At 34.2% G+C, this 22,739-nt stretch overlaps 2 protein-coding genes and 2 pseudogenes across 4 annotated transcripts; 1 reads left to right on the forward strand and 3 right to left on the reverse strand.

Moving 5' to 3' along the window:
• Nucleotides 1-5,017: 5,017 nt before the first annotated feature.
• On the forward strand, nt 5,018-5,873 carry LOC149236007 (serine/threonine-protein phosphatase PP1 isozyme 1 pseudogene; annotated as a pseudogene).
• Nucleotides 5,874-6,538: 665 nt separating this feature from the next.
• Nucleotides 6,539-9,119, reverse strand: LOC149236008 (structural maintenance of chromosomes flexible hinge domain-containing protein GMI1-like). Of its 3 annotated transcripts, none has more exons than XR_016246202.1 (5): nt 8,332-9,119; nt 8,071-8,103; nt 7,761-7,847; nt 7,564-7,675; nt 6,539-6,987 (listed from the first exon to the last, which is right to left on the reverse strand). XR_016246202.1 is itself a non-coding variant. In XM_089372299.1 (5 exons), the coding sequence occupies exons 1-5, from the start codon at nt 8,515-8,517 to the stop codon at nt 6,981-6,983; spliced, it is 369 nt and encodes a 122-aa protein (XP_089228425.1). In that variant the 5' UTR covers nt 8,518-9,119; the 3' UTR covers nt 6,539-6,980. The 3 variants fall into 3 exon arrangements, 2 of the variants coding, with proteins under 2 accessions (XP_089228425.1, XP_089228426.1); XM_089372299.1 differs by having other exon boundaries at nt 7,564-7,619; XM_089372300.1 differs by lacking the exon at nt 8,071-8,103 and having other exon boundaries at nt 7,564-7,619.
• Nucleotides 9,120-10,519: 1,400 nt separating this feature from the next.
• Nucleotides 10,520-11,061, reverse strand: LOC149236009 (serine/threonine-protein phosphatase PP1 pseudogene; annotated as a pseudogene).
• Nucleotides 11,062-18,248: 7,187 nt separating this feature from the next.
• LOC149236010 (zinc finger CCCH domain-containing protein 18-like) lies at nt 18,249-20,294 on the reverse strand. Its single transcript, XM_089368743.1, has 3 exons — nt 18,831-20,294; nt 18,542-18,637; nt 18,249-18,489 (listed from the first exon to the last, which is right to left on the reverse strand). Exons 1-3 carry the CDS (start codon nt 20,045-20,047, stop codon nt 18,249-18,251), a joined length of 1,554 nt encoding a protein of 517 aa, XP_089224869.1. The 5' UTR covers nt 20,048-20,294.
• Between the last annotated feature and the right edge of the window lie 2,445 nt (nt 20,295-22,739).

The raw sequence follows: 22,739 nt of genomic DNA on the forward strand, positions 1-22,739 counted from the left end.
ACTCCATGATTCTACTAACCCCTATTTAACTTTATTTCAATTTTGTTAAATTTTGAAATAATCATGTCATTTGTTAGTTCACAATTGTACATAGAAAAAATATAAATTTTAACAAAAAATTCAAACTATAATAATTTCCTTTAAAGAAAAATATATCAAATAAAAATTACTTGAATAAATTTGAAATCCTATTTTTTTTAACACTATACAAGTAATTTTTCAATCAAAATTTCTTTGATCTTAAAAAATCTATATCTCATTCTCTATATGTAAAAAAAAAATGAGTCACTGAAATCTTACATCCATGTAAAATATACTTTTATCCTTGGAAAATATGCTTTTAGTATAATTTACATTTTAAAATGATCTAGAAAATCATAAATACATAATGTCATGATAATATTTCTTTAACATTAATATATTTTTTTCTTTTTACTTTAATCAAAATCACAATAATAATTCCATTGAGTGACACATAAATTATTTCTCAAAACTATTGTTGCATTCTTTTTATTCAAAACAAATGAATTATTCATAATTAAAACATATATCCCAACAAACAAACATATCCAATCTTACAGAAATGGATGGAAGACATCACAAATAAGTTCAAAACAACATTGACATTAACAACTTTAAGGTTGGGCCGTCCAATTGGTCCATCTTTCTAACAAATCCAATATGGATTTGGACATACATTGGGGTATGAAAGGGATTTCTTGGAGAGGATGGTCACTCATAAGCACTCATATACATCATCTAGTTGTGCACACTTTTCTCCCTAACACAGGGTTCTAGAAGGAAAAAAACATGTGTTGATGAGATTGATAGCACTGTTACTTGAGACAATGAAAGAAATACAAAAATGTGAAGGTGAGAAATATATACCTCAAACATGTAGGTTAAAATCAAATGATTTATTTAAAACATGTTTCATATAAACTTACAAAGCAATGCTAGAGAACTTGATAATTCTATGGTTGGTAATGGAGGATATAAAAAGTTTGTTAAAGATTACTTCAAGTGAAACAACTAAACTAAGAAGTTTGAGTTATGTACCAACATCTATTATGTTCATTTTTTTTATAAACTCTCCCATCGAAGAGAAATTAAAAAGGAACATGAAAGTTCACCTCCACAAGGTATATGTCTGTGTGGATAGGGAATTTCTCTCAATGATCCTGTATAAAAATGGTTTTTGCACAAGCATGTGAAGTGGATAATATCTTCCACAACATCAACGTCTATGGTTTTTCTCATCAACGGGGTGCTAACTCATTTCTTCAAAATTTATAGGGAGCTTCACCAATGATGTGCACTATCTCTGCTTCTTTTCATTCTGATCATGAATGCCTTCAGCAGGGGAGTTAAGGCAATGTTTGAGGAAACATTGATATATGGATGCAAAATCACCAAAGGATGAAAAATTTCTTAGTTGATGCTTGTTTATGACGCACTATGTGCTTGTGAAACAATACTCTCTAAGTGGGTCACTTTTCATAGGATCTTCATGGATTTCGGTAAATCTTTTGGGCTCTACATAAACAAAGACAAAAATTGAATTGATAGATGTGGTGGTGGATGACCTAGAAGTACTTGAAATAGCATCCCTATTTGGAATAAAAATACTCTCTATGATAGATGGTTTTAAATAACTGGGATGTTTTCTAAAGCTTAGCAAGTACTTATTGAATGATTAGGAATGTCTTCTTTCTAAATTAAAAGAAAAAAAATACTATTTTGTTGGGACCAAAGATGGTTGACATTGGGTGGAAGAGTCATTATGACAAAGTTTGTCTTGACTAGCATCTCGATCTACTAGATGCATCTCTTTCATCTTCCCCAATATTTCATTAACGAGATAGACTCAATGGTGGCTAAGTTTGTTTGGTCTGGTTTTTGGTGCAGTAAAGAGGATCCATCTAATTGGGTTAATGTCCATTGCCAAGTCAACTGTATGTGGAGGTTGGGGCATTATTGACACACGATCTTTTAAACCTAACCCTTTTTGCAACAAATTTGTGGAGGTTATTTTGTGAGAAAGGTCTTTGATAGAGCATATGAATACAAATACTCTCTTCAATGCATAATCGAGGAATGGATTGTTGAGGGGGCACCTTCAACTGGCTGACATTCCAAGATTTAGAGCAGTATTAGAGTTGTCCTACCGAGGCTAAGCAGTAATCTTCGATGGGTGGTCGGAAATGGACAAAGGATCCACATTGGTTTGGATTCCATCAAGGGTTTCAGTGGATGCCACTCTCTTCCAATACAAATAATCAAATCTCTCTCCTATACGGTGATGAACACCCTTGCTGGCCCATGGGAGAGATATATACTTCTCTGTGTTGCTCAGGATTGGTCACATGCATGGCAGATTGGTTTATAGGAGGACATGATAGCTAAGTGGGAAGACTATCGCAGTAGTCTATGCATGGTCGATATCCACTTATCACTGAGTCTGGATAATCTAGTGTGGGAGGGTGGGGAGGGGGGAAAATGGTCAATGACAGAATCCCTCTCAAGGAGGCCTATGACCACATCACTTCGACCTCTCTTCCCCTACCATTCACATAATTCACCTTGCTCATTTGGAAATGGGATGCTCCCTTGAAGCTAAAATGCTTCTCTTGGCTCACCATCCACAATAGAGTATTCACCTAGGACAATATTCTCAAGAGAGTCTTTTTTGACCCTTGATGGTGCCTGCTTTACAGGTTGGATTCGTAGAATGGCCCACACCTATTCCTGTGCTATCATTTTGCCTCTAAAATGTGGCCAGAGGTATCAATTCGTTTTGGAATCCCTACTATTAGTAATGTACCTCCCATCCATGATTGCGTACTCCTTTGTAACTATAGAATGAAGGCCTACAAGATTGTCCCTCTTAATGTTCTATGGGGCATTTGGAGGGCTTGTAATGCCCTTATTTTTAAAGGAAAATCTCTAGACATCAAACGAGGTACTATAGGTATAGTGGAATTATTCCAAGAGATTGTCTCTTGGCAACCAAAAATCCCTCGTCGATCTATCTCTTATTTTGATGTGGAGAGAATTTATCCAATATGTTTCTTTGATGAGGCTTCCTCCAGTGGTAACTATGAATGTGCGGTTGTTCTTCAATTTGACCTAGATGTTCACTTCCATTTCTCCTAGTATGGTGGTAGAGGACACAACAACAGGGCTGAGTTATTAGCTCTTTGGGGTGCCCTGCGATGTGCTTCCTCGCTTGGCATTGACAAAATATTAATCATTGGAAACTCCTTATCTACGATTAACTGGGTGAAAGGAATATGATCTCTTGATGTCCCTGATCTCTACAACTGGTTGCTACAGATTAGGAATTTTCTACCTCTCATCCCGGAAATCAACTTCAAGCATGTATACCGGGAACAAAATTTGGAGGTAGATTCTCTTTCCATTCTCGACCTCTCCATCTACCTTGGGTTCATGTTCTTTGAACTCTTTTATGGTGGTTAGACCAATGACATGGTTTTTTTTAGATCTAGTTCCCTCCCCTATCTTTGGTTTTTTTTTGTTTCCATTTTTGCATTGAACTAAATGGATTTTTGTTGGTTTCACTTGTTTATTATTTCCTTTTTTGTTGTGGTCAGTGATGCATCTCTGCTCTCTTTCGATTGATGATTTGACACTACAATAGATTATGTCATGAGACAGATGTTGGTGGAACATACTTACTCTTGTCTGCAATCTATCTTGTAAAGAATCATGAATATGTAAAACTTTTTCTTTATTGAATTGAAGTTCTGTTTTTTCGTCTAAAAAAAGAGATCCTTTTGTGCTATAAATTATTTATTCTTGTAAAAAAATTATTCATGATGATTACCATAAAATATTTGAGGATTGTATTCAAAATGGTAGATTGATTCAAAATCTCTAATACAACTCTTTCTTTTGACTCCCTCAATGTTTAATGACATTAGAAACACTTTGACAAACTTTTTAAAGTATGATGGAAATGGTTCATTATGAATTGTTCATGTATGCAAACAATTGTATCAATATTGACTTTTGTAAAAGTCTTCCAAACTAAACGAAGCTAAAACATGAAAATTTTAAATAAATTTAATACTTGGATCAGAAAAGTATTTTTAATAATTAAGAGAGTCATTATCATTAAATAGGTCAGCACTTATAAGAAATATATGTTAATGTTATAAATATTCTAGAGAAAAAGAAAATGAATAGTCTTTTAAACATAAAAATTGACAACCATGAGATTTTTATTTTTGGAATGTTCAAAAAGAAAATATTGGATCTTCCCCTTTTAAAATTGAAAAAGACAATAGAGAAATAATGATGACATCACATAAACAATATACACATTTGTAAAAAAATAAACGCGGAAATATCCTCTTTATAAAATTTAGTCCTCAATAATGTTCCCACATAAAAAATAAAAATTCATATATTTGAAATGTATAAATTTAATAAGTTTTTTTTAAGTATACAATAAACTATATTTTATATATCTAAAAATCACTTAAAATAATAACTAATAAAATAAATATTTAGATATTTATAGATTATTTAATAATATTTATATATATATTTATAAAAAAGTATTATTAATTTTTTAAATAAAAAATGAATGATATGTATAAAAGATATATATATATATTTTTAAATACTATTATATTAATATTTTTTTAAATAAAAATTAAATTAATTCTCTTATAAACTAAGAAAATAAAATATGTTAGTTTAAAAAAAAATTAATTCTGATTATGCAGCTAAGGGGTGTGAGTTTCATTAAATTATAAAGTGAAGACCGAAAGTGCCTCAATCTCTCTCCACGTGAAGGCACGTAGATATCTTATCTCTCGAGCTCCGCGATTAATGCTGAAGGCACGTGTATATCTTATATCTCGAGCTCCGCGATTAACGCTAAAGGACAATATAGGTGTAACACACTTTAAGCGAAAGAGGCGGCGTTGAGAAAGTTTCTGGGCAGTGAAGAAGAGATAGATTAGGGATTGCATCAGAATTGACGCAAATGGCGATGGATTGAATCTTGGTAGACGATATCATGGATCGCCTTATGGGCATTATGTACAAAAGCTTCAAACCCATCCCAATCACAAATACAGAGATTAGGAAACTTTGCCAAACCTGCACGAAAATTTTCCCGTCACATCCCAATCTATTAGAGCTTGAAGGGCCCATCAAAATTTGTGGTGACATCCGTGGTCAATATTCAGACTTGCTAAGGTTGTTTGACTATAGTGGCTATCCACCAATATAAAATTATCTATTTCTTGGTGATTATGTTGATCATGGAAGACATAGTACAGAGGCAATATGCCTTCTTATAGCCTACAAGATAAAATACCCAAAAAAAATGTCTTCTTAGGAGGAAATCATGAATGTGCTTAAATCAATAGAATATATGGCTTTTACGATGAATGTAAATGACGGTTCAATGTTCGACTGTGGAAGACTTTAACAGATTGAGCTTCAACTTATTGTCTATTGCTGCTATCATAAATATTCCATTCCCTACATATGTTCCAGATTATGGACTTTCATGGACTTTTATGTGATATTCTTTGGGTTGATCCAGATAAAGACATTCAAGGTTGGGGTGAGAATGATGGAGGAGCATCATATACCTTTGGATCTGATAGAGCCACTGAATTTCTACTGAGGCATGACCTACATATTATCTGTCGTGATCATCAGGTGGTAGAAGATGGGTATGAGTTTTTGCAGACAGGTAGTTGGTCACCAAATTTTTTGCTCCAAATTACTATGGAGAATTTGATAATGTTGGGGCTAAAAATTTGGTGACCAACTACCTGTCTGCAAAAACTCATACCCATCTTCTACCACCTGATGATCACGACAGATAATATGTAGGTCATGCCTCCGTAGAAATTCAGTGGCTCTATCAGATCCAAAGGTATATGATGCTCCTCCATGATTCTCACCCCAACCTTGAATGTCTTTATCTAGATCAACCCAAAGAATATCACATAAAAGTCCATGAAAGTCCATAATCTGGAACATATGTAGGGAATGGAATATTTATGATAGCAGCAATAGACAACAAGTGCTGCATGCAGCCGGTAGTCCCTGCCGTAAGCGGATGACCCACCCCATTTATTAACCCAAGGAAACAAACTGCATTTTGTGTTTGTTGCTTCTCAAATTAGCACCCTTACGAATTTCCTGACCATGGTGATGCAGGGTAATATGATTTGCCTTTCATTTTAGGTCAATTCCTTGAAAGCATGGAAGTTGCCACTCTCTATGGAAGCAAACCTGTCAAATAGACCAATGCCCAATAAGTGATAACATGCCTTAAGAGCATTTAAAGGAAACCTTGTTGCTGTCCACAGATAGCAGATCTAATTTATGATAAAAATATGCAGGAAACGCAGCTTTGGAGAAGAGAAAAGCAATCCAAAGAGAACCGAAATGCACTTAGAACAAATGATGAACAATATTGTATCTATCTAGAAACTGTACACAAATTATAACCAGGGCAATGCATCAGAATATCGGAATGGGGAAAGATGGTAAGCATCCAATTAATATCGCAACAAGTTACAGTATTCGGATTTCCTCAACAGAAAACATAACAGATTGTGTGAAAGTAGCCCTAAGCCCAGACAGAGAATTCAATAACACCTCCGCGCAGAAATACGGATAATTTCAATCGGTATCACAAATTTAAAGACTTTTAATGACAGATTTTGCAGGCATCCGCAACTTTTACATGTAAAGGATCATTTGAATGCTAAAACAGATTGAATTGTCTAAAAGAACAGACGTGATTTATGTTTTAAAGTCGCCATACCTTCGATTTCATCGGCAAGCCCAACCACAATTGCTCTCCGAATTCGAACAAGCCCAAACCGCTGCACAGACCCGAAGCAGTGAGGGATAAAAGGTAGTGTCGGCAATAATGAAGTTCCGTCAGGATTACCCCTCTGCACGTAGACTTGACCTTGTTTTCAAACCCTGGCAATGGCCGTCAGCATTAGTGATGAGGATTTTCAAGCTTGATTATATTCAAGACCATAAAATCCATAAGCGGTGATTGCACAAAGTAAATTTAAAATCCTGAGCATGACTTATTCGTTCTGCAAACACAAAAACCCCTCTATAAACTCAATTAAGTGTGACAGAATAAGAATGAAATTAGCTCGAGCGGGTTCTGCAAATAGAACAAATAGAACATAAAACAACAAATAGAATAAATGAACAACAAATAGAACATAAAATGACATAATTATATTATACAACAGAGTACATAAAAGACAAAATGCAAGACAGATCAGAAAAATAATACCTACAAATAGAACATAAAATTACATAGTTATATTAACAGAGTACATACAAGATAAAATGCAAGACAGATAAAAAAATAATACGTAATGAGAATATAGGCAATGCAGAAAACATGGCCCCATGGCCAAATTTAATTGAGCTCATACCACTTGATAGCACACTGTTGAATTATACTATTACATATAAATAACTAGATATTTGAAATAAACAGTCTATAGACTACAAAAAATTGCCAGAACCTTTTACCTTATCAATCGCCTTTCGCCAGTTCCATTAGCCCATACGGCTTGTAAAGAGTTGTCCTATTCAAAGGAAATACAGTGTTCGTTGACAATTAAACTTATAAATTAAATAGACCCTAGATCAATACACAAGAAGTCATTAGTCATTTCTCAGGCATGGAAAAACTCAAAATACTTTTATAAAATGAATACTCCACATACAATCAAATCAGCTAATGCTGTCTGGAAAGTGTACTCCTGGGGCAATTCCACTAAGAGATGTGGTTCTGGAGTCACATTCCACATGTCCTGTGAAGAAAATCAACAATCAATCATTCCAGTAGAGATCTTCCACAAGATTATCAACTTGCATTGGAATGTTCTACTTACAAATACTGTTACCTGATTGGCGTGGAAATTTGTATTGTTTTCAACGAGCTTTATTTAGGCATTGTGCTCTAACGAAAACTACATACAATTTTTAAAAATTAAAACAGAAAAATGCTAAATATACATATATACAGGGATTTACATGATATGTGTGTACACTGTTTATACCACCATCCTGTCAAACATTATAAAACAAAAAACAGAGGAAAGAGTCATGTATCCTTACCATACAAAGATAATGCTGCTAAATACTTCAAAGAAGTCTTTGTTATACCAGAATGCAGTTTGGACAAAGCACAGAACTCTTTTCAAAGCACACAAATAACTACGTTTTGGTTTAGGTTTAGTTATAAAAAAAAAAAAAAACACTAAAAAATAGCTTAAAGGAAGTTCAGAGCCGAACCTGCAGGGCTACAATCATAGTCTTGTTGCGAGAAGCCTGGCCGATGATCTTGCCATCTTCAATTCGCTCCCCCATAGCATCCTCTACATATACCTGGGGTCCCCAGTGTATTTTTCTTGACCCCTTTTCGACTAGTTCTTTCTCAGCCTGGCGTCGTACGGTCCTAACAAACTCGGCCACCGACATAGTCTCGTCAGCGTTCTCCCTCTAGTGTCAGGTTAAGACCAGTTGGCAGTAAAACCCTGAACATATATTTGTTCTCTTCCGGCTCTGACTTGAGCTTCTTCCTAGGCACAGCTCCAAGGTAGCCCTCATTGTTGCTTCTTTTCTTCTTGGTAGAAGATTCTGCCATCCTGGACGCAATGTACAACAAATGGCAGAGGGAATATATGGTATTCTACTGTAAGGCTTGCCTTCAGACAAAATTAGCAAGAATTACCCCATGCAGCGAGCTTGAATTACTTCATTTGGAGAATGTATTGGCTGGGGTAGATGTATCACTAACTTCTCAGACCAAGCATGCATGTACAGCTCAAACCAAGTTCTAGCACTCCGCAATGTCTACAACGCTCCGCTCAGAAACCTCAAAACCACTCTCAGAAAACAACAGTTTCCTTACGCGCAAGCTTTTTGGGTTTCAAGCTCCATCAATCGAAGTATGAAAGCCCATCCAGCAACACTCATCAAAACCAAAAAGCTGCCTCTACATTCCAAAAAACTAGCTCGGAAATGTACTAAAAAGAACCCGTCCAAGGATTGGAACCGCAGGCAGACTACAGTGTGACCATTTCCTGAGAATTCAGAGATAGAAAAAGAGCAGCTGCGTGAGAAAACCGTCTTCGGACTCCACAGCAAAAGCATGCAGAACATCTGTTGTTTTCTGCGGTGGCAGGTGGCTTTGCTTGACCCCTTTTTGACTAGTTCTTTCTCAGCCTGGTGTCGTACGGTCCTAACAAACTCGGCCACTGACATAGTCTCGTCAGTGTTCTCCAACTCCAGTGTCAGGTTAAGACCATTTGGCAGTAAAACCCTGAACATATATTTGTTCACTTCGGGCTCTGACTTGAGCTTCTTCCTAGGTGCAGCTCCAAGGTAGCCCTCATTGTTGCTTCTTTTCTTCTTGGTAGAAGATTCTGCCATCCTGGACGCAATGTACAGCAAACGGCAGAGGGAATATATGGTATTCTACTGTAAGGCTTGCCTTCAGACAAAATTAGCAAGAATTACCCCATGCAGCGAGCTTGAATTACTTCATTTGGAGAATGTATTGGCTGGGGTAGATGTATCACTAACTTCTCAGACCAAGCATGCATGTACAGCTCAAACCAAGTTCTATCACTCCGGAATGTCTACAACGCTCCGCTCAGTGACCTCAAAACCACTCTCAGAAAACAACAGTTTCCTTACGCGCAAGCTTTTTGGGTTTCAATCTCCATCAATCGAAGTATGAAAGCCCATGTAGCAACACTCATCAAAACCAAAAAGCTGCCTCTACATTCCAAAAAACTAGCTCGGAAATGTACTAAAAAGAACCCGTCCAAGGATTGGAATCGCAGGCACTCCACAGCAAAAGCATGCAGAACATCTTCTGTTTTCTGCAGTGGCAGGTGGCTTTGCGGTGCCAACCAAACATGGCAGATGGCACGTCCTTGGAACCAGTGACCCGGCATCCACCGTACTTTGCATAACATCATAGCCCCAATATTTTTGCCTCGGACAATGTGAAGGCGGCAATAAGACTCCAATTGTTTCCCAAAGAAATAGTCTATAACGCGACTTTTTGAAAGCCTTTCCGGCAGATTTTTCTGGTCGAAATCCGGCAGGAAATTATTGGAATCGCAAGTTTGATAGCTAGTTTCTGCACAATGAAAGCATCCCAGGGGTTTTCGAGGGTGCTGAATCCAAATATGCAGTTAAAAAACCATTTTAACTGCAACAAATCATGATTTAACCTCAATTTCTTCCGCCCGATTCCGTCACCGGAATCTCCAAAAAGTCGCATTATAGACAACTCCTTTTCTAAAACCAAAACTTTACTTAAAATTTTGCTGAATAAAATTCCGAGCATTAAACTTAGGTTAACCTACAAAAATGAAAAAAAAACGGTCAAACCACAAACTAATAGTTGGTCAGCGATCGAGCGATCGCTAATAGTCCCAGGCAGGGACTAATAAGTTGAAGCAATCTGTTAAACTCTTCCACAGTCGAACATGTTGAAGCAATCTGTTAAAGTCTTCCACAGTCGAACATTGAACCGTCATTTACATTCATCGTAAAAGCCATATATTCTATTGATTTAAGCACATTCATGATTTCCTAAGAAGAGGAAATATATATTCTATTGATTTAAGCACATTCATGATTTCCTCCGTAGAGGAAATATTTTTTTGGGTATTTTATCTTGTAGGCCATAAGAAGGCATATTGTCTCTGTACTATGTCTTCCATGATCAACATAATCACCAAGAAATAGATAATTTTATATTGGTGGATAGCCACTATAGTCAAACAACCTTAGCAAGTCTGAATATTGACCACGGATGTCACCACAAATTTTGATGGGCCCTTCAAGCTCTAATAGATTGGGATGTGACGGCAAAATTTTCTTGCAGGCTTGGCAGAGCTTCCTAATCTCTGTATTTGTGATTGGGATGGGTGTGAATCTTTTGTACATAATGCCCATAAGGCGATCCATGATATCGTCTACCAAGATTCAATCCATCGCCATTTGCGTCAATTCTGATGCAATCCCTAATCTATCTCTTCTTCACTGCCCATGTTACCTGCATCCAATTTTGCTAATACCTAACACCCTCTCTAGCTTTTATTTTGTGGGCTGGAAGTCAAAGTATATCCCACTCACATTTACCCACCCACTGAGACCATGGGGCCATAACCATGAGTGTCAGAGAATTACAATTCTTTTTGTGGGCTGGAAGTCAAATTATATCCCGCTCACATTTACCCACCCACTGAGACCATAACCATGAGTGTCAGAGAATTACAATTCTTCTTGAGTGTCAGAGAATTACAATTCTTCAATTTTCGAATAGATGAACAAGAAAACAAATTATACATATTGAAGAAGGAAAAGAAGCAAGATAAAATACTAGATAAAACTGATAAATATATCAATCAATCCCAAACCAAAAAGAAAAAGAAAACCTTCCTTCGAATCGTTTCCAACAGTAAATTGTCTACAAGGATCAATGTCGTTGAATTAAAAAAAAAAAAAAAAAACCTTATTTCTATTATACAGTGTAGAATAACCATGAAATTTGACGTCTTAATCTCTCGTTTAGTAGAAGTAGTTTGGAGTTGCTTCAATTTTCACATTTTAGCTCTTAACTAACACAACACTAGATTCGCCACAAAAAATATATTGTGAAGCAAATTCAAACACTCTTCATAAATGCAAACCTATTAAACTCATTATGCATAGTTTGAGGGGCATTCAGGCATCCATGAAAACCTCTGATTCGACTCTGGTTCTCATAAGATGAACAAAACTTCTCATTTGACTTTGGTTCTCATAAGATGAACAATATCCATTACGTACTCTAAGGTATGCATAAAAGGTATTGTAGGCAGACATCAAAAGGAAATAGGTGTACTTCATAATCTAAGGACTTCATAGGACACTGGAAAGATAGATTAAGGCAGACCAGGACGGAGAAGTGGACCACCCATTATCAGCACCATATCCAGGACCCGCAAAGCATCCATCTCCTTCTCAACACAAAAGAGAATAGGCATCTCGCCAAACAGGCTCAACTGAATCCCATGGTGCTGAATGCAGTTGTTGCCAAACCATATCACGGGTTGCCTCTGCGGAATGAACATACCTATAGTTACAGGCATGAGTAGGGAAAAATATGTAAAACCTCCTTCTTAACATACATTATTTAGCAGTTCGTCTCCTTGGGTATCTGAAGGTTGCATAACTCCTTTACCAGACATTTGTAGGAGAACATGATGTTCAATATCGTCTCCGAAGAGAGGACATGTGGGCACCGTGCATCTCGCCGTGTGCGGGCATTCATTTTTTCTTCTTATTATATGTTAGGGGGAGTGTGTTGAGAATCCAAAGAGAAGGTAGTGTTTATTTAGTAATTTCATACTAAACTAGATTATAAAAAATATTATTTTTCTTTTAATTTTAATTTTTCTTTTCTTTGAAGACTGGAAATTGATTTAAAAGATAATATATTAATTATTGTAATGTAAACTATCATGAAATTTAATTATGAAATAAAATTAATTATTAATAATTATTTAATTATTAATTATTAATTATTATATGTAATTATCATTCTTAAATTGTGTATTTTTTTCTTTAAATTTTTTGAGTAGAGTTGAGTTGTGGCCATGTCACTGGTCTTGCTTTTCTTGCATTTTTTTACATATAACATATATGAAAAAAAAAATACATCTACACAAAAAAACAAAAAAACATTACCATATTAATAGAATGTACCATTATGATTTATAAATATATTGTTAGAGTATATTTTTAGTGAGTAATTTAAAAAAAATCATTTAGTAATATTATATTGTTTAAATTTATTTTTTATTATTTATATTTAATAAAAATTAAATATATAATATTTTTCAATTATAATTAATTAATTAATAAATTATGTATAATATCATTTTCATTTGTTTATATTAATTTATATGGTCCATTATTGGGTTATATATTAAAATTTCGATTTTATATATAATAATTTATTAACTAATTATAATTATAATTTAAATATATCAATATTATTTATATTTAAAATAGAAAATATTAACTATATAATTATATTTTCTAATTAAAATTATAAAATGAACAATATTTTAAAAAAGTGGGTCTTTCCTATTCTTTTTATAGAAGTGGGTTTTCCCCCTATCAAGAGCCTAGCTATGTCTAGGCTTCTGTTGTAGAAGCACAAACTCAATAACATAGGAGACCATAGACTTCCTAAGCTAGCTTTAAATTCGAGCCAAAACCACCTAAGGCTCAAACGAAGTTGGTATAAAGACACCAGGGCCTAGTTAAACCATTGGGAGACCAAGGAGAATATTGCATTGCAAAACATTAATAACATTAAAAATATTGCTACTTCTAAGTTCAAAGATAAAATGTGGTGTGAGAAAGATTTAGCAGCTAAAAGAAAATTAAAATATTATAAGGAGGTCATCTACCCCACCCTAGAAGATCAAAAGTATCTCTCTGTTTTAACTAGCTCAAAGAAGAAAATTAATATAGCCAAGATTAGAATGAACTCTCATGAGCTCCATAGTGAAACATGTGGTTGAGCAGTTCCTAAAACACCATGGATGGAAAGGTTCTGCCATCTCTGTGAGAATAGGAACATGAGGATGAAAATTACTTCTTAGAGTGCTCGGCTTACAACCACATTAGATCTCAGTTTCAAAATTTTTGTTGCAATAATGACCTTCCTAGCCTTTTACTTTGTCAAAATTACAGTGAACTCGGGAGGCTTCTCTCCAAGCTTTTTAAGCATAGGAATAAAATCTTATATCAAACTCAATAATTCATTTCTTTAAATCCTATAGACTAAAGTTTGGTCTCAGTGGATGTTATCCACCATCATCATTTATTTATATATATATATATATATATATATATATATATATAAACTCTATATACAAAATTAAAAAAAGAAAACCATTACAAATTATTAAAATACATTCTAATTCTAATTAATTATTAATTATACCATTATAATGCAAATTCCTTAGGAAGCCAAACATGCATTTTAACAAAAGCCTCTAAATTAGTGCGAGGAGGTTGAAAAGAAAACCAAAAATGGGAAGGAAGCATAAGGAAGCATTTTTAAATTGTGATAATATTAAAGATTGCATGGGAAAAACCAATTTGGATAAGCCTTTCCATAAAAAAAAAGAAGAAGAAAATACCAACATATCCCCTCTGATATTTCCACAAATAGCAAGCAATTATCCTCGCCAAACAGAAAAAATATCTTGAGACTCACTAAAGTGATTCCGAGATTTCTCTTGACCCAAGCAAAAAATAAACCCACACAACAATATCCATTTAGATGTCGAAGATGCAGTGGCAGATGGTTAGAGTGCAATGTATCAATGTAATAAACCCAACTAACAAGCACAAAAAAACTAAATAAACTCATACAACAATATTCATTTAGATCTAAAGTGATCTAAAGTTTTACCTGGGTTTGGATTTTGTAATATAAATACATTCTCTCCCTAGCATGTTTGTATAAAGAAATCAAGCTGAATACAATTCTTTTAGGATTGTATTTATTTATTTTGTAAATGTAATTTAATTTAATTAAATTATTAAATAAATAAGTGATAAAGTGTATTTAATTTAAATATTAAAATTTAATTATTATTATCAGTTTGTTTTTATATAATTTATTTTAAGTTATATTTATTTTGTTAGATTTAAGATTTTTGTGATTCATAATGTTGATATTAGTCTTTCGGATTAATCACATCGCTAATATTTGGTAGACATTTTCAACCACTTAATATGATTCATTTTGAGAACAAGGTCCAATAGATCATTATTTGGTCTCAGTGGACGTTAACCATCATCATCATCATATATAAAATTAGAATTTGAATTATGATAATAAAAACACTATTTTTTAGATTTTATGTAAGTTGAAATAAATTTGTTAGAAAAAAACTGTTTCAAACCACCTTTGATATCAAAACTTCAAATTTGGTAATACCTTAGTGTAGGTTAAATGAGTTTAGAAATAATTTTATTTTGCTTAAAATTTAAAGAAATAGAAAAAATTGGAAAAACTAGACCCATTCACCTTAAACCGTCAAACTAAACCTTTGGTTCGAATCATTTGCCTTTTTGGTCATGCTTTTCAATGAATGTGTATAGTGGTAGGAATCATTAAATGTTTTTTCAGTCTGAGAGAGGTGGAAAGAAAGGGATAATCGTGAAGATGTGTGATCTAAGAGTGTTTCCGCATCTGTAGTTTTTTTGGGGGTGGTTTTCATCAATGAAACAAATGCGGAAAAGGTGCCTAGCTTAACATGGAGGGAAGATCAGTTTAATGATTGAGATTAAAATTATTTTTGGCTCCTAATACTGAAAATTTAATACTAATTATTACTTAATACTTACTCTTTAAGAAATTTAAGTTGCATTATTATTATCTAATCTTTTATGTTCCTAATGCTATCTATATATAGATATAGTCTCTTTTTCTTTTTTATAAATTTAATAATTTTAAGAAATAAAAAGAATCCCGCGACAATGATAATTAGATTTCAAAAACTTACCAGTATATAATAACTACATTAAAAAACACGGAAATGTCAACTTATTTCTTTAGTGTATAGCCCTATTGGATGTGCTAAACTTATAAATTTAGGTTAACTATAGGCTTTCTGGAAAATCTTAAAATTTGATGAACAAGGGAGAATTCAAATTGATATATAACATAAATGGTTATAAGTAGTATGCTCCGTTGCATAAGATTTCTATTGTCAAAGTCATTTATTTTGGAAAATCTTAAGGGAGAATTCAAATAGACATATGACATAAATGGTCATAACAAATATGCTCCGTTGGATAAAAAGTCCATTATCAAAGTCATTTATTTTTAGGAACGAGGTACATTGTCAAAGTGATTTTATTTTTAGGATCCACCTTGACTTATTTTTCATAAAATGATCATAATGATATATAATCAAATATATGGGTATGTATTTATGAATGGTAGATTTATATTAATGATAAAATAATATGTAATAAAATAGTATAATGGTATATAAAATTTATAAAACTATATTTTTTAAATAATTATATAAAATTTTAAAATATATTTTATAACAATTTAAAGTTTTAATATATCAATATGAAATAACAATGAACTTATAATATATTTAATATTACAAATTTAATTATTTATCAAATTTTATTAAATATGTTTTATATATTTCTTAAATTAAATTATTTTTATTATATGTTTTTTTAATAATTTATATAAAACAAAATTTAATATGTTTTTTAAATTTGAAATATTAAAATATTATATAACACATATATATATATATATATATCTCACGAGTCTTGGGCGGCTAAGGGCCGTCTGAGAAAAGCTCCCCGGCCTAAGGCCGCACCCTACAGGCCCTAGGTGGCTGAGGTGGATTCTCATAATCGGTCCATGGGGGCTCATTTTTTTTCTAAGTTTATATTTATTTTTGTTTTTATTTTTAAATTTAAATTGTCATTTTTTTTCTAAGTTTATATTTATTTTTGTTTTTATTTTTAAATTTAAATTGTTTTTTTGGTTTTTTTAATCATATTAGATCTCATTTTCATAATTTGTGTTGCAATATTGACCTTCCTAGCCTTTTAGGGTGTCAAAATTATAGTGAGCTCCAGAGACTTCTTTCCAAGCTTTTTAAATGCAGGAACAAAATCTTAAATCAAACTAAATAATTCGTTTCTTTAAATCAATAGAGACCATATATATATATAGATATATATTATATTTATATATCAAAATTTATCATTACATATATTGTTGTAATTTACTATGAAAATCTATTGTCTTGTAACTTTATTTCCTTTCTTTTTAAATTTGACACGGTGATATTTTGTTTTTATTCTACAAAACTATCTTAATATATAAGTGTAATTTATTATATATTTATTTAAATATCTTTATATATTTATATTTTAGATTTGTTAAAAATCATAAAAAAAATAGATTATTCAATCCTCTTTACTTATTTAAAATTTTATGACTTTTATAATATTTTATTATATTATGTATATATAATCAAATTTTACTTTTACACATCAAAATTACATAATATTTTTCTTTTATTTCTACAGATTTTGATATGACATAATTTGTCAATTTTATGCTATAAAATAACTTAATCCTTGTTCTATTACATTTTAAACCTCCTGAAATATTGCGCTTGAAATGTAGAAATGTAGCATTACCTTTTTTTTGAATTCCTTCATGAACATAGTAATGTGAAAAATCTTTTATATTTTATTAATAATCACAATTAATTATATCCGTGTCTTATAATGTGTTTGGTATAAATCCTCATAGAACACATGAATTGTGCTTGAAATGTTAAAATGTTGCATCACTCGTTTTTTTTATTACTTGGTGAACATAGTAAAGCGAAAATGACTTCGTGAACATAGTTGTGCGAAACGGTCTTCGTTTATTTTTACTAATAATCACAATTAATATTACGAGTTATTATATGTGTTTTTTTACTTATTAGATAGATAAATGTCATAACTCCTAACTCTCAAGGAGATTTGAACTTATAATTTTTCAAGTAAGAAATGTCATTAAAATATATTTATTCATTAACAATCTAAATATAATAAATTATTATACAATTATGTTATTTTATAATAAATTATTATACAAATATATTAATTAAAATTAGTTTTTTCATATTATATATTAATATTATTGTAATATATTACAAAAGTGATAATATTTATTTTTATAATAGAAAATCATTTTTTTTTCTTTTTCCTTTCAGAAGAGTGGATCTCTGAGAGAAAGCTCGAATATATTAACATCCATCACATTATGATGCATCATAATTGCATCATCAGACAATCAACATCCATCACATTATGATGCATCATAGTTGTGTCATTATAATGCATCATAGTTGTGTCACTAGACAATAAACATCCATCACCTCATGATGCATCATAGTTGCATAGTTGCATCATAGACAACAATTTTTTCGGAGTAGTCTACCTAGGCGGAGGAATGGCCCATTTTCCGTCACCGCCCGGAAAATCGTCCGGCTCCGGCCGCCGGCAATCCCTCCGCCCTCCGCCACCCTCCCCTAGCTCCGCCACCCTCCTTCTCCGCCACCCTCCCCTGGCAATCCTGACATTCCCTAACAATGGATCCGATCGCAGCTGGAAATCCTGACATCCCCTGACAGATCGGGGACGAGCTGGAATGGCAGCCGCGGAGAGTTATTGCCGGTTACAATTCGAATTGAGGAGGTGCGATCCCGCGGCTGCTCACTCACCTTCCTCCTCGAGCTGGCGCCTCCCGCTCTGCAATTCCTCCACTCTGCAATTCCGCTCTGCAGCTCCAAACCCAGGTACAATCCGCTCTGCAGTCCTACTTTCCTGTGTTTTAAATTTCGACCTAGAAACAATCATCTTTTAATCATCTTGAGACCTGTAAACCTTGGTGGATAGCAGTTTCAGGCTTGTAAATCCAAACATACGCTTCTGTTGGTATGGAATTCTCACATCCTCTACAGGTCCGTATATCCTGAAAGGGGCAACAATAGATTTTTTTAAGATATTTTTATGCCCGGGACCTGCACCTGGTGTCAATTACTAACCAGCACAAGCATGTCATGTCACTGGCAGGACATAGAACCCTGGTAAAACCATATTAACTACCCCTTCCACCCACCAAGAAAGCCGCACTGGATAATATAATAGAAACTGATACTACATACCTGAAATAGTTGGAAACATCCTCCTCTGTGAAGGTGCTTTCAGCAGGAAATGTCATGTAAATTTGACGGGATCCAGAGCTGACACCACTCAAATAGTAGGGATCTCGTTCACTTGGCCTATAAGTTGTGAACCTGTTAGCATCCTCTGCTAAAACAATGGCGTGCTGACCATGAGGCCTATCAATGAGGCTTACTGTATTCTTCAAGCGTGCTAGTAGATTTGTCAAGTTGTATCCTGCTTTCCCATGCCTCTGGCTCTCAGTCAAGTATCCCTCGGCTTGTAGGGTTTTCCCAAATCTCTCGTAATAGAGTTGAGGTAGGGAAGCAATGGAAACAGGGGCCCGTCTTCCTCTCAATAATTCTTGAAGTTCTAACTCTAATCTCTCCAATGATTCCACAGAGAAAGCTTCTTCGAAGCGGGGATCCAAGGGAATTGAACTCGAGACGTTGTCAGAGCGTGAATAACTGTGAGTAAAATAGCAGCTGGAGCCATGCTTGCAATATCCCCTGGCAAAATACAGGCATGGTTTCCAAGAAACTGGCTCACAGCTTACAGAAACGTCTATCATGGAATAAGATCCCCTGTGATTCAATCCTGTCTTGCTTCCATTCAAGAAAGAGAGCATCTCTGTATAGACATGACTATCATTTGGTAGGCTGTAGGAATCAAGATTCTCAGTGGGATAGAAGAGATGATCTTGGAGCTGACAATCATCCCTGAGGTTTAGTAACTGGTCATGATAGTCTGAAAATTTGTGATCACTGGGTAAGCTTCTTTGGCAGCTCAAATTGATAAAGTCGTTGTGCTCATCAATTACAAAACGGTTTGGATTCAAGACTTCATGATGGGTGAACAATGTTGAATCCTGTTGTTGCTCATGTGGAATGTGAGTTCCCCCATGAAATTCATTGGGTGCTGGAGAAGAGAATGAGCGAGACAACAAATTAGAAAACTGAGTGTAGCGTAGAGGTGACTGAAGATGGGACAGAGATGATAATCCAAGCTCTGTCTTGGCCTTGGAAATCATGGATTGTAAGAGTGTATTAGGCCCAAATGCTAGGCGAATCATTTCTTGATCTCCCAGGTCTTGAAGAAGCAAATACCCAATGATCTTGGACACATTCTCTGGTTCTATGCTCTGAATCCTTGTGAACACAATCCTTGTTGCTTCATATGTATCCATTTTGCCTTCTACAACTGGAAACATCAAATCCATAATGTACACTGCAACACAATATATTACGATTACATTACATTACATTTCCTACAACTAACTTAACTTCTGAAAAAACCACACAATGCATTTTCAAAAGCTCACCGTAAGGCCACTCAACCTAACTAATCTGGTCTAACAATCCTTCTCCATGAAATTCATAGAAACACACAGAAATTGAAACTCTCTGCTATCAAATACTGGGAACAAAGAAACTGAATCAGTAAAGCTTCCAACCATTGAAACTTGGTAATGGGAAAAACAATTTTATAAGAAGCCTCAAGGGTTCAAAAATAAGAATGTTGGGAAATGATGATGCTGTACAGGATGGTTTTTATGACACACCATAATACACTATAATTCTCCCCCTTTTAGTGTAATGGTACCTTTGTGAGGGGAATAACATACAGAAATGTTTGAGGTAGGCTTTATTTCATTCTTGTACAAAAGGCTAATAGATGTTTAAGTACTTTTCATATTCCCTTTTCAACCAATGAACTTAGTGAAGCGCGAACTCTTCCCCGTTCTTTTACAAGCTGTAGAGACAAGGCAGTGTTCTGAATTGTTTTCCAGAGGGGTTTCATAATTTTCTTAGTGCTTTCTTGCTGTAAGATTTTTTCACAGAATTGCTTTCGTTCAACACCACTTTGAATTGTAGCACAACACTTCAAGTATACTGCTTACATCTTCTGCAAGTCAGCGTACATTTCTATTGGGTCAACTGTCTCTTCGATTCCTATCTGCCTACACAAACCATCGTTTAGTGTGGTTGTGCTAGTATTTCCCTTTATCTGGCATTTTAACCTACCTCTAGAAAGGAAAGACAGAACAGTATGCCCCACAGAAAATCAACTGCATCTGCAAGTTTTGAGAACTTAAGCAAGTAAATATAGTATATTTATGACACACCATAATACACTATAATTCTCCCCCCTTTAGTGTAATGGTACCTTTGTGAGGGGACTAATATACATAAATGTTTGAGAATAATGAAGCAATATGTTCACTGTGATCTGAATTAATCTATTCACACATCCTTCGGAGGGGCTAATTTATTTGGGCCAATATCCCTTCTAGTACCATTAATGATTCTACTTATTGTGGTGCTTTCGTATTAGGAGGTCATACTTCTAGTACTAGATATAATCCCATTAGAATTCATTATTTTGGGAGTTCCTTTATCCCTAGGGGAAATCCCCTTGGGAAAAATAATCCTTCTACTACTACAACTAGTCTAGAGGTTCAATACTCTAAGAAAAATAATTCCTTCATCTAGAAACTACACTATGGAGGGACCTTAAGCTTTGTTTGGGGTGAAAGCTTTATTGCTAGACCCATTTAATCGAGATCAACATCCATTTTTAACATCGCTTGATTTACTGAATTTGGAGAAACTTTCAAATGGCCACATCCTCTGTGATCCTTAGTGTCAACACGTGCTCGTTAAGTTAACCTTTGACATATTGAAATTCAATGGTAAACTAAAAGAGACCCTGGCCACACACACCACCACCTACCATTTATATTGTTCCTTGAACTCCTGGTGGATGATAGTATTAGGTTGTGTCTTTCCAATAAAGCCTAGAAGAATATGCCACTAAATAGTACATTGAACTTGGTAAGACATCTTACCATGATTATGCCTCCTTGGTAGGAACATTTATGAACCATTTCCAATTAACTTTAAGGAAAGAGATCACAAATGATCTCCAACATACCTTGCATGTTACTGATTTTGACTTCACACCTAGATTGGAATCTCTTGATCCATCTTTGAAGAGGAAGAAGAGTTTCCTTAGCCCCACAAAGAAAAGAAGAAGCAACAGGAAAAAAAATGGTTTGGAAATTGATTTAAATGTTGATCCATCAGAATATGAACCATTTGAGTTTCGGTACCTCAATAAGCGAGGACATCATCGATCAAATAATGTTGTCTCTATGGTTCCAGGTTAGTTTCATGTGTTGAATAGGATCATGGTCTTAGATTTAAGTATTTAATCATCATTATTCTTTAACATGTGGTATGTTTATTTTTACAACAATGCAACAATCCCCAACCATGGTGATAACCCAAGACCAAAGGGAGATGCAGTACCATCCAACCTTACCTGCCATGCCAGGTACATTTAACACTCTTTCATTGTGTGTGCACATATAGCTTGATGCTCTAGAAAATTTCTTTGCGATAACGTTTGACATTTTTCTAGGTAGCTATAGAATAAGTGGATAAGCATCATCTTCTACCATGACTGATCATCTATGGAAGGACTTCAACTCTAGTGGGAATCAATGAGGTATGCACAAAGAATAGATAAGCTAAGTTATTATGGCGTCGTCAAGTGGCCCTTTATCATATGATAAGTATATTTATGTTTTCCCATTGTTATGTTGTTATAAAAATACCTTTTTCATAATCTATTCATGGACATAATCTGTTCTCTTAAAGTTCATGAAACTTTGTGCTTTGACATGGAATGTTGGGTTGGTTCAGAAGGCTCTAGGTACATTGAGAACATGGGTGCCTGCAAAATTTGAGGAAAGTTTGAGCCTTCATCAGTGCAATATTAAAAATATGGGTGCCTGATGAGCACCGAGGAATGTTTGGGCTCTCATCAATGCAAAAGTAAAAGTTCAATTATATGCCACTATTCTCCTGAAGTTTCATGAAATTTTGAACTTTGGCATGGAATGTCGA

This window comes from Pinus tabuliformis, chromosome 8, assembly GCF_031772625.1.
Source record: "Pinus tabuliformis cultivar Carrire ecotype Pingquan chromosome 8, CPIR1, whole genome shotgun sequence".
Classification (NCBI taxonomy): Eukaryota; Viridiplantae; Streptophyta; class Pinopsida; order Pinales; family Pinaceae; genus Pinus; species Pinus tabuliformis.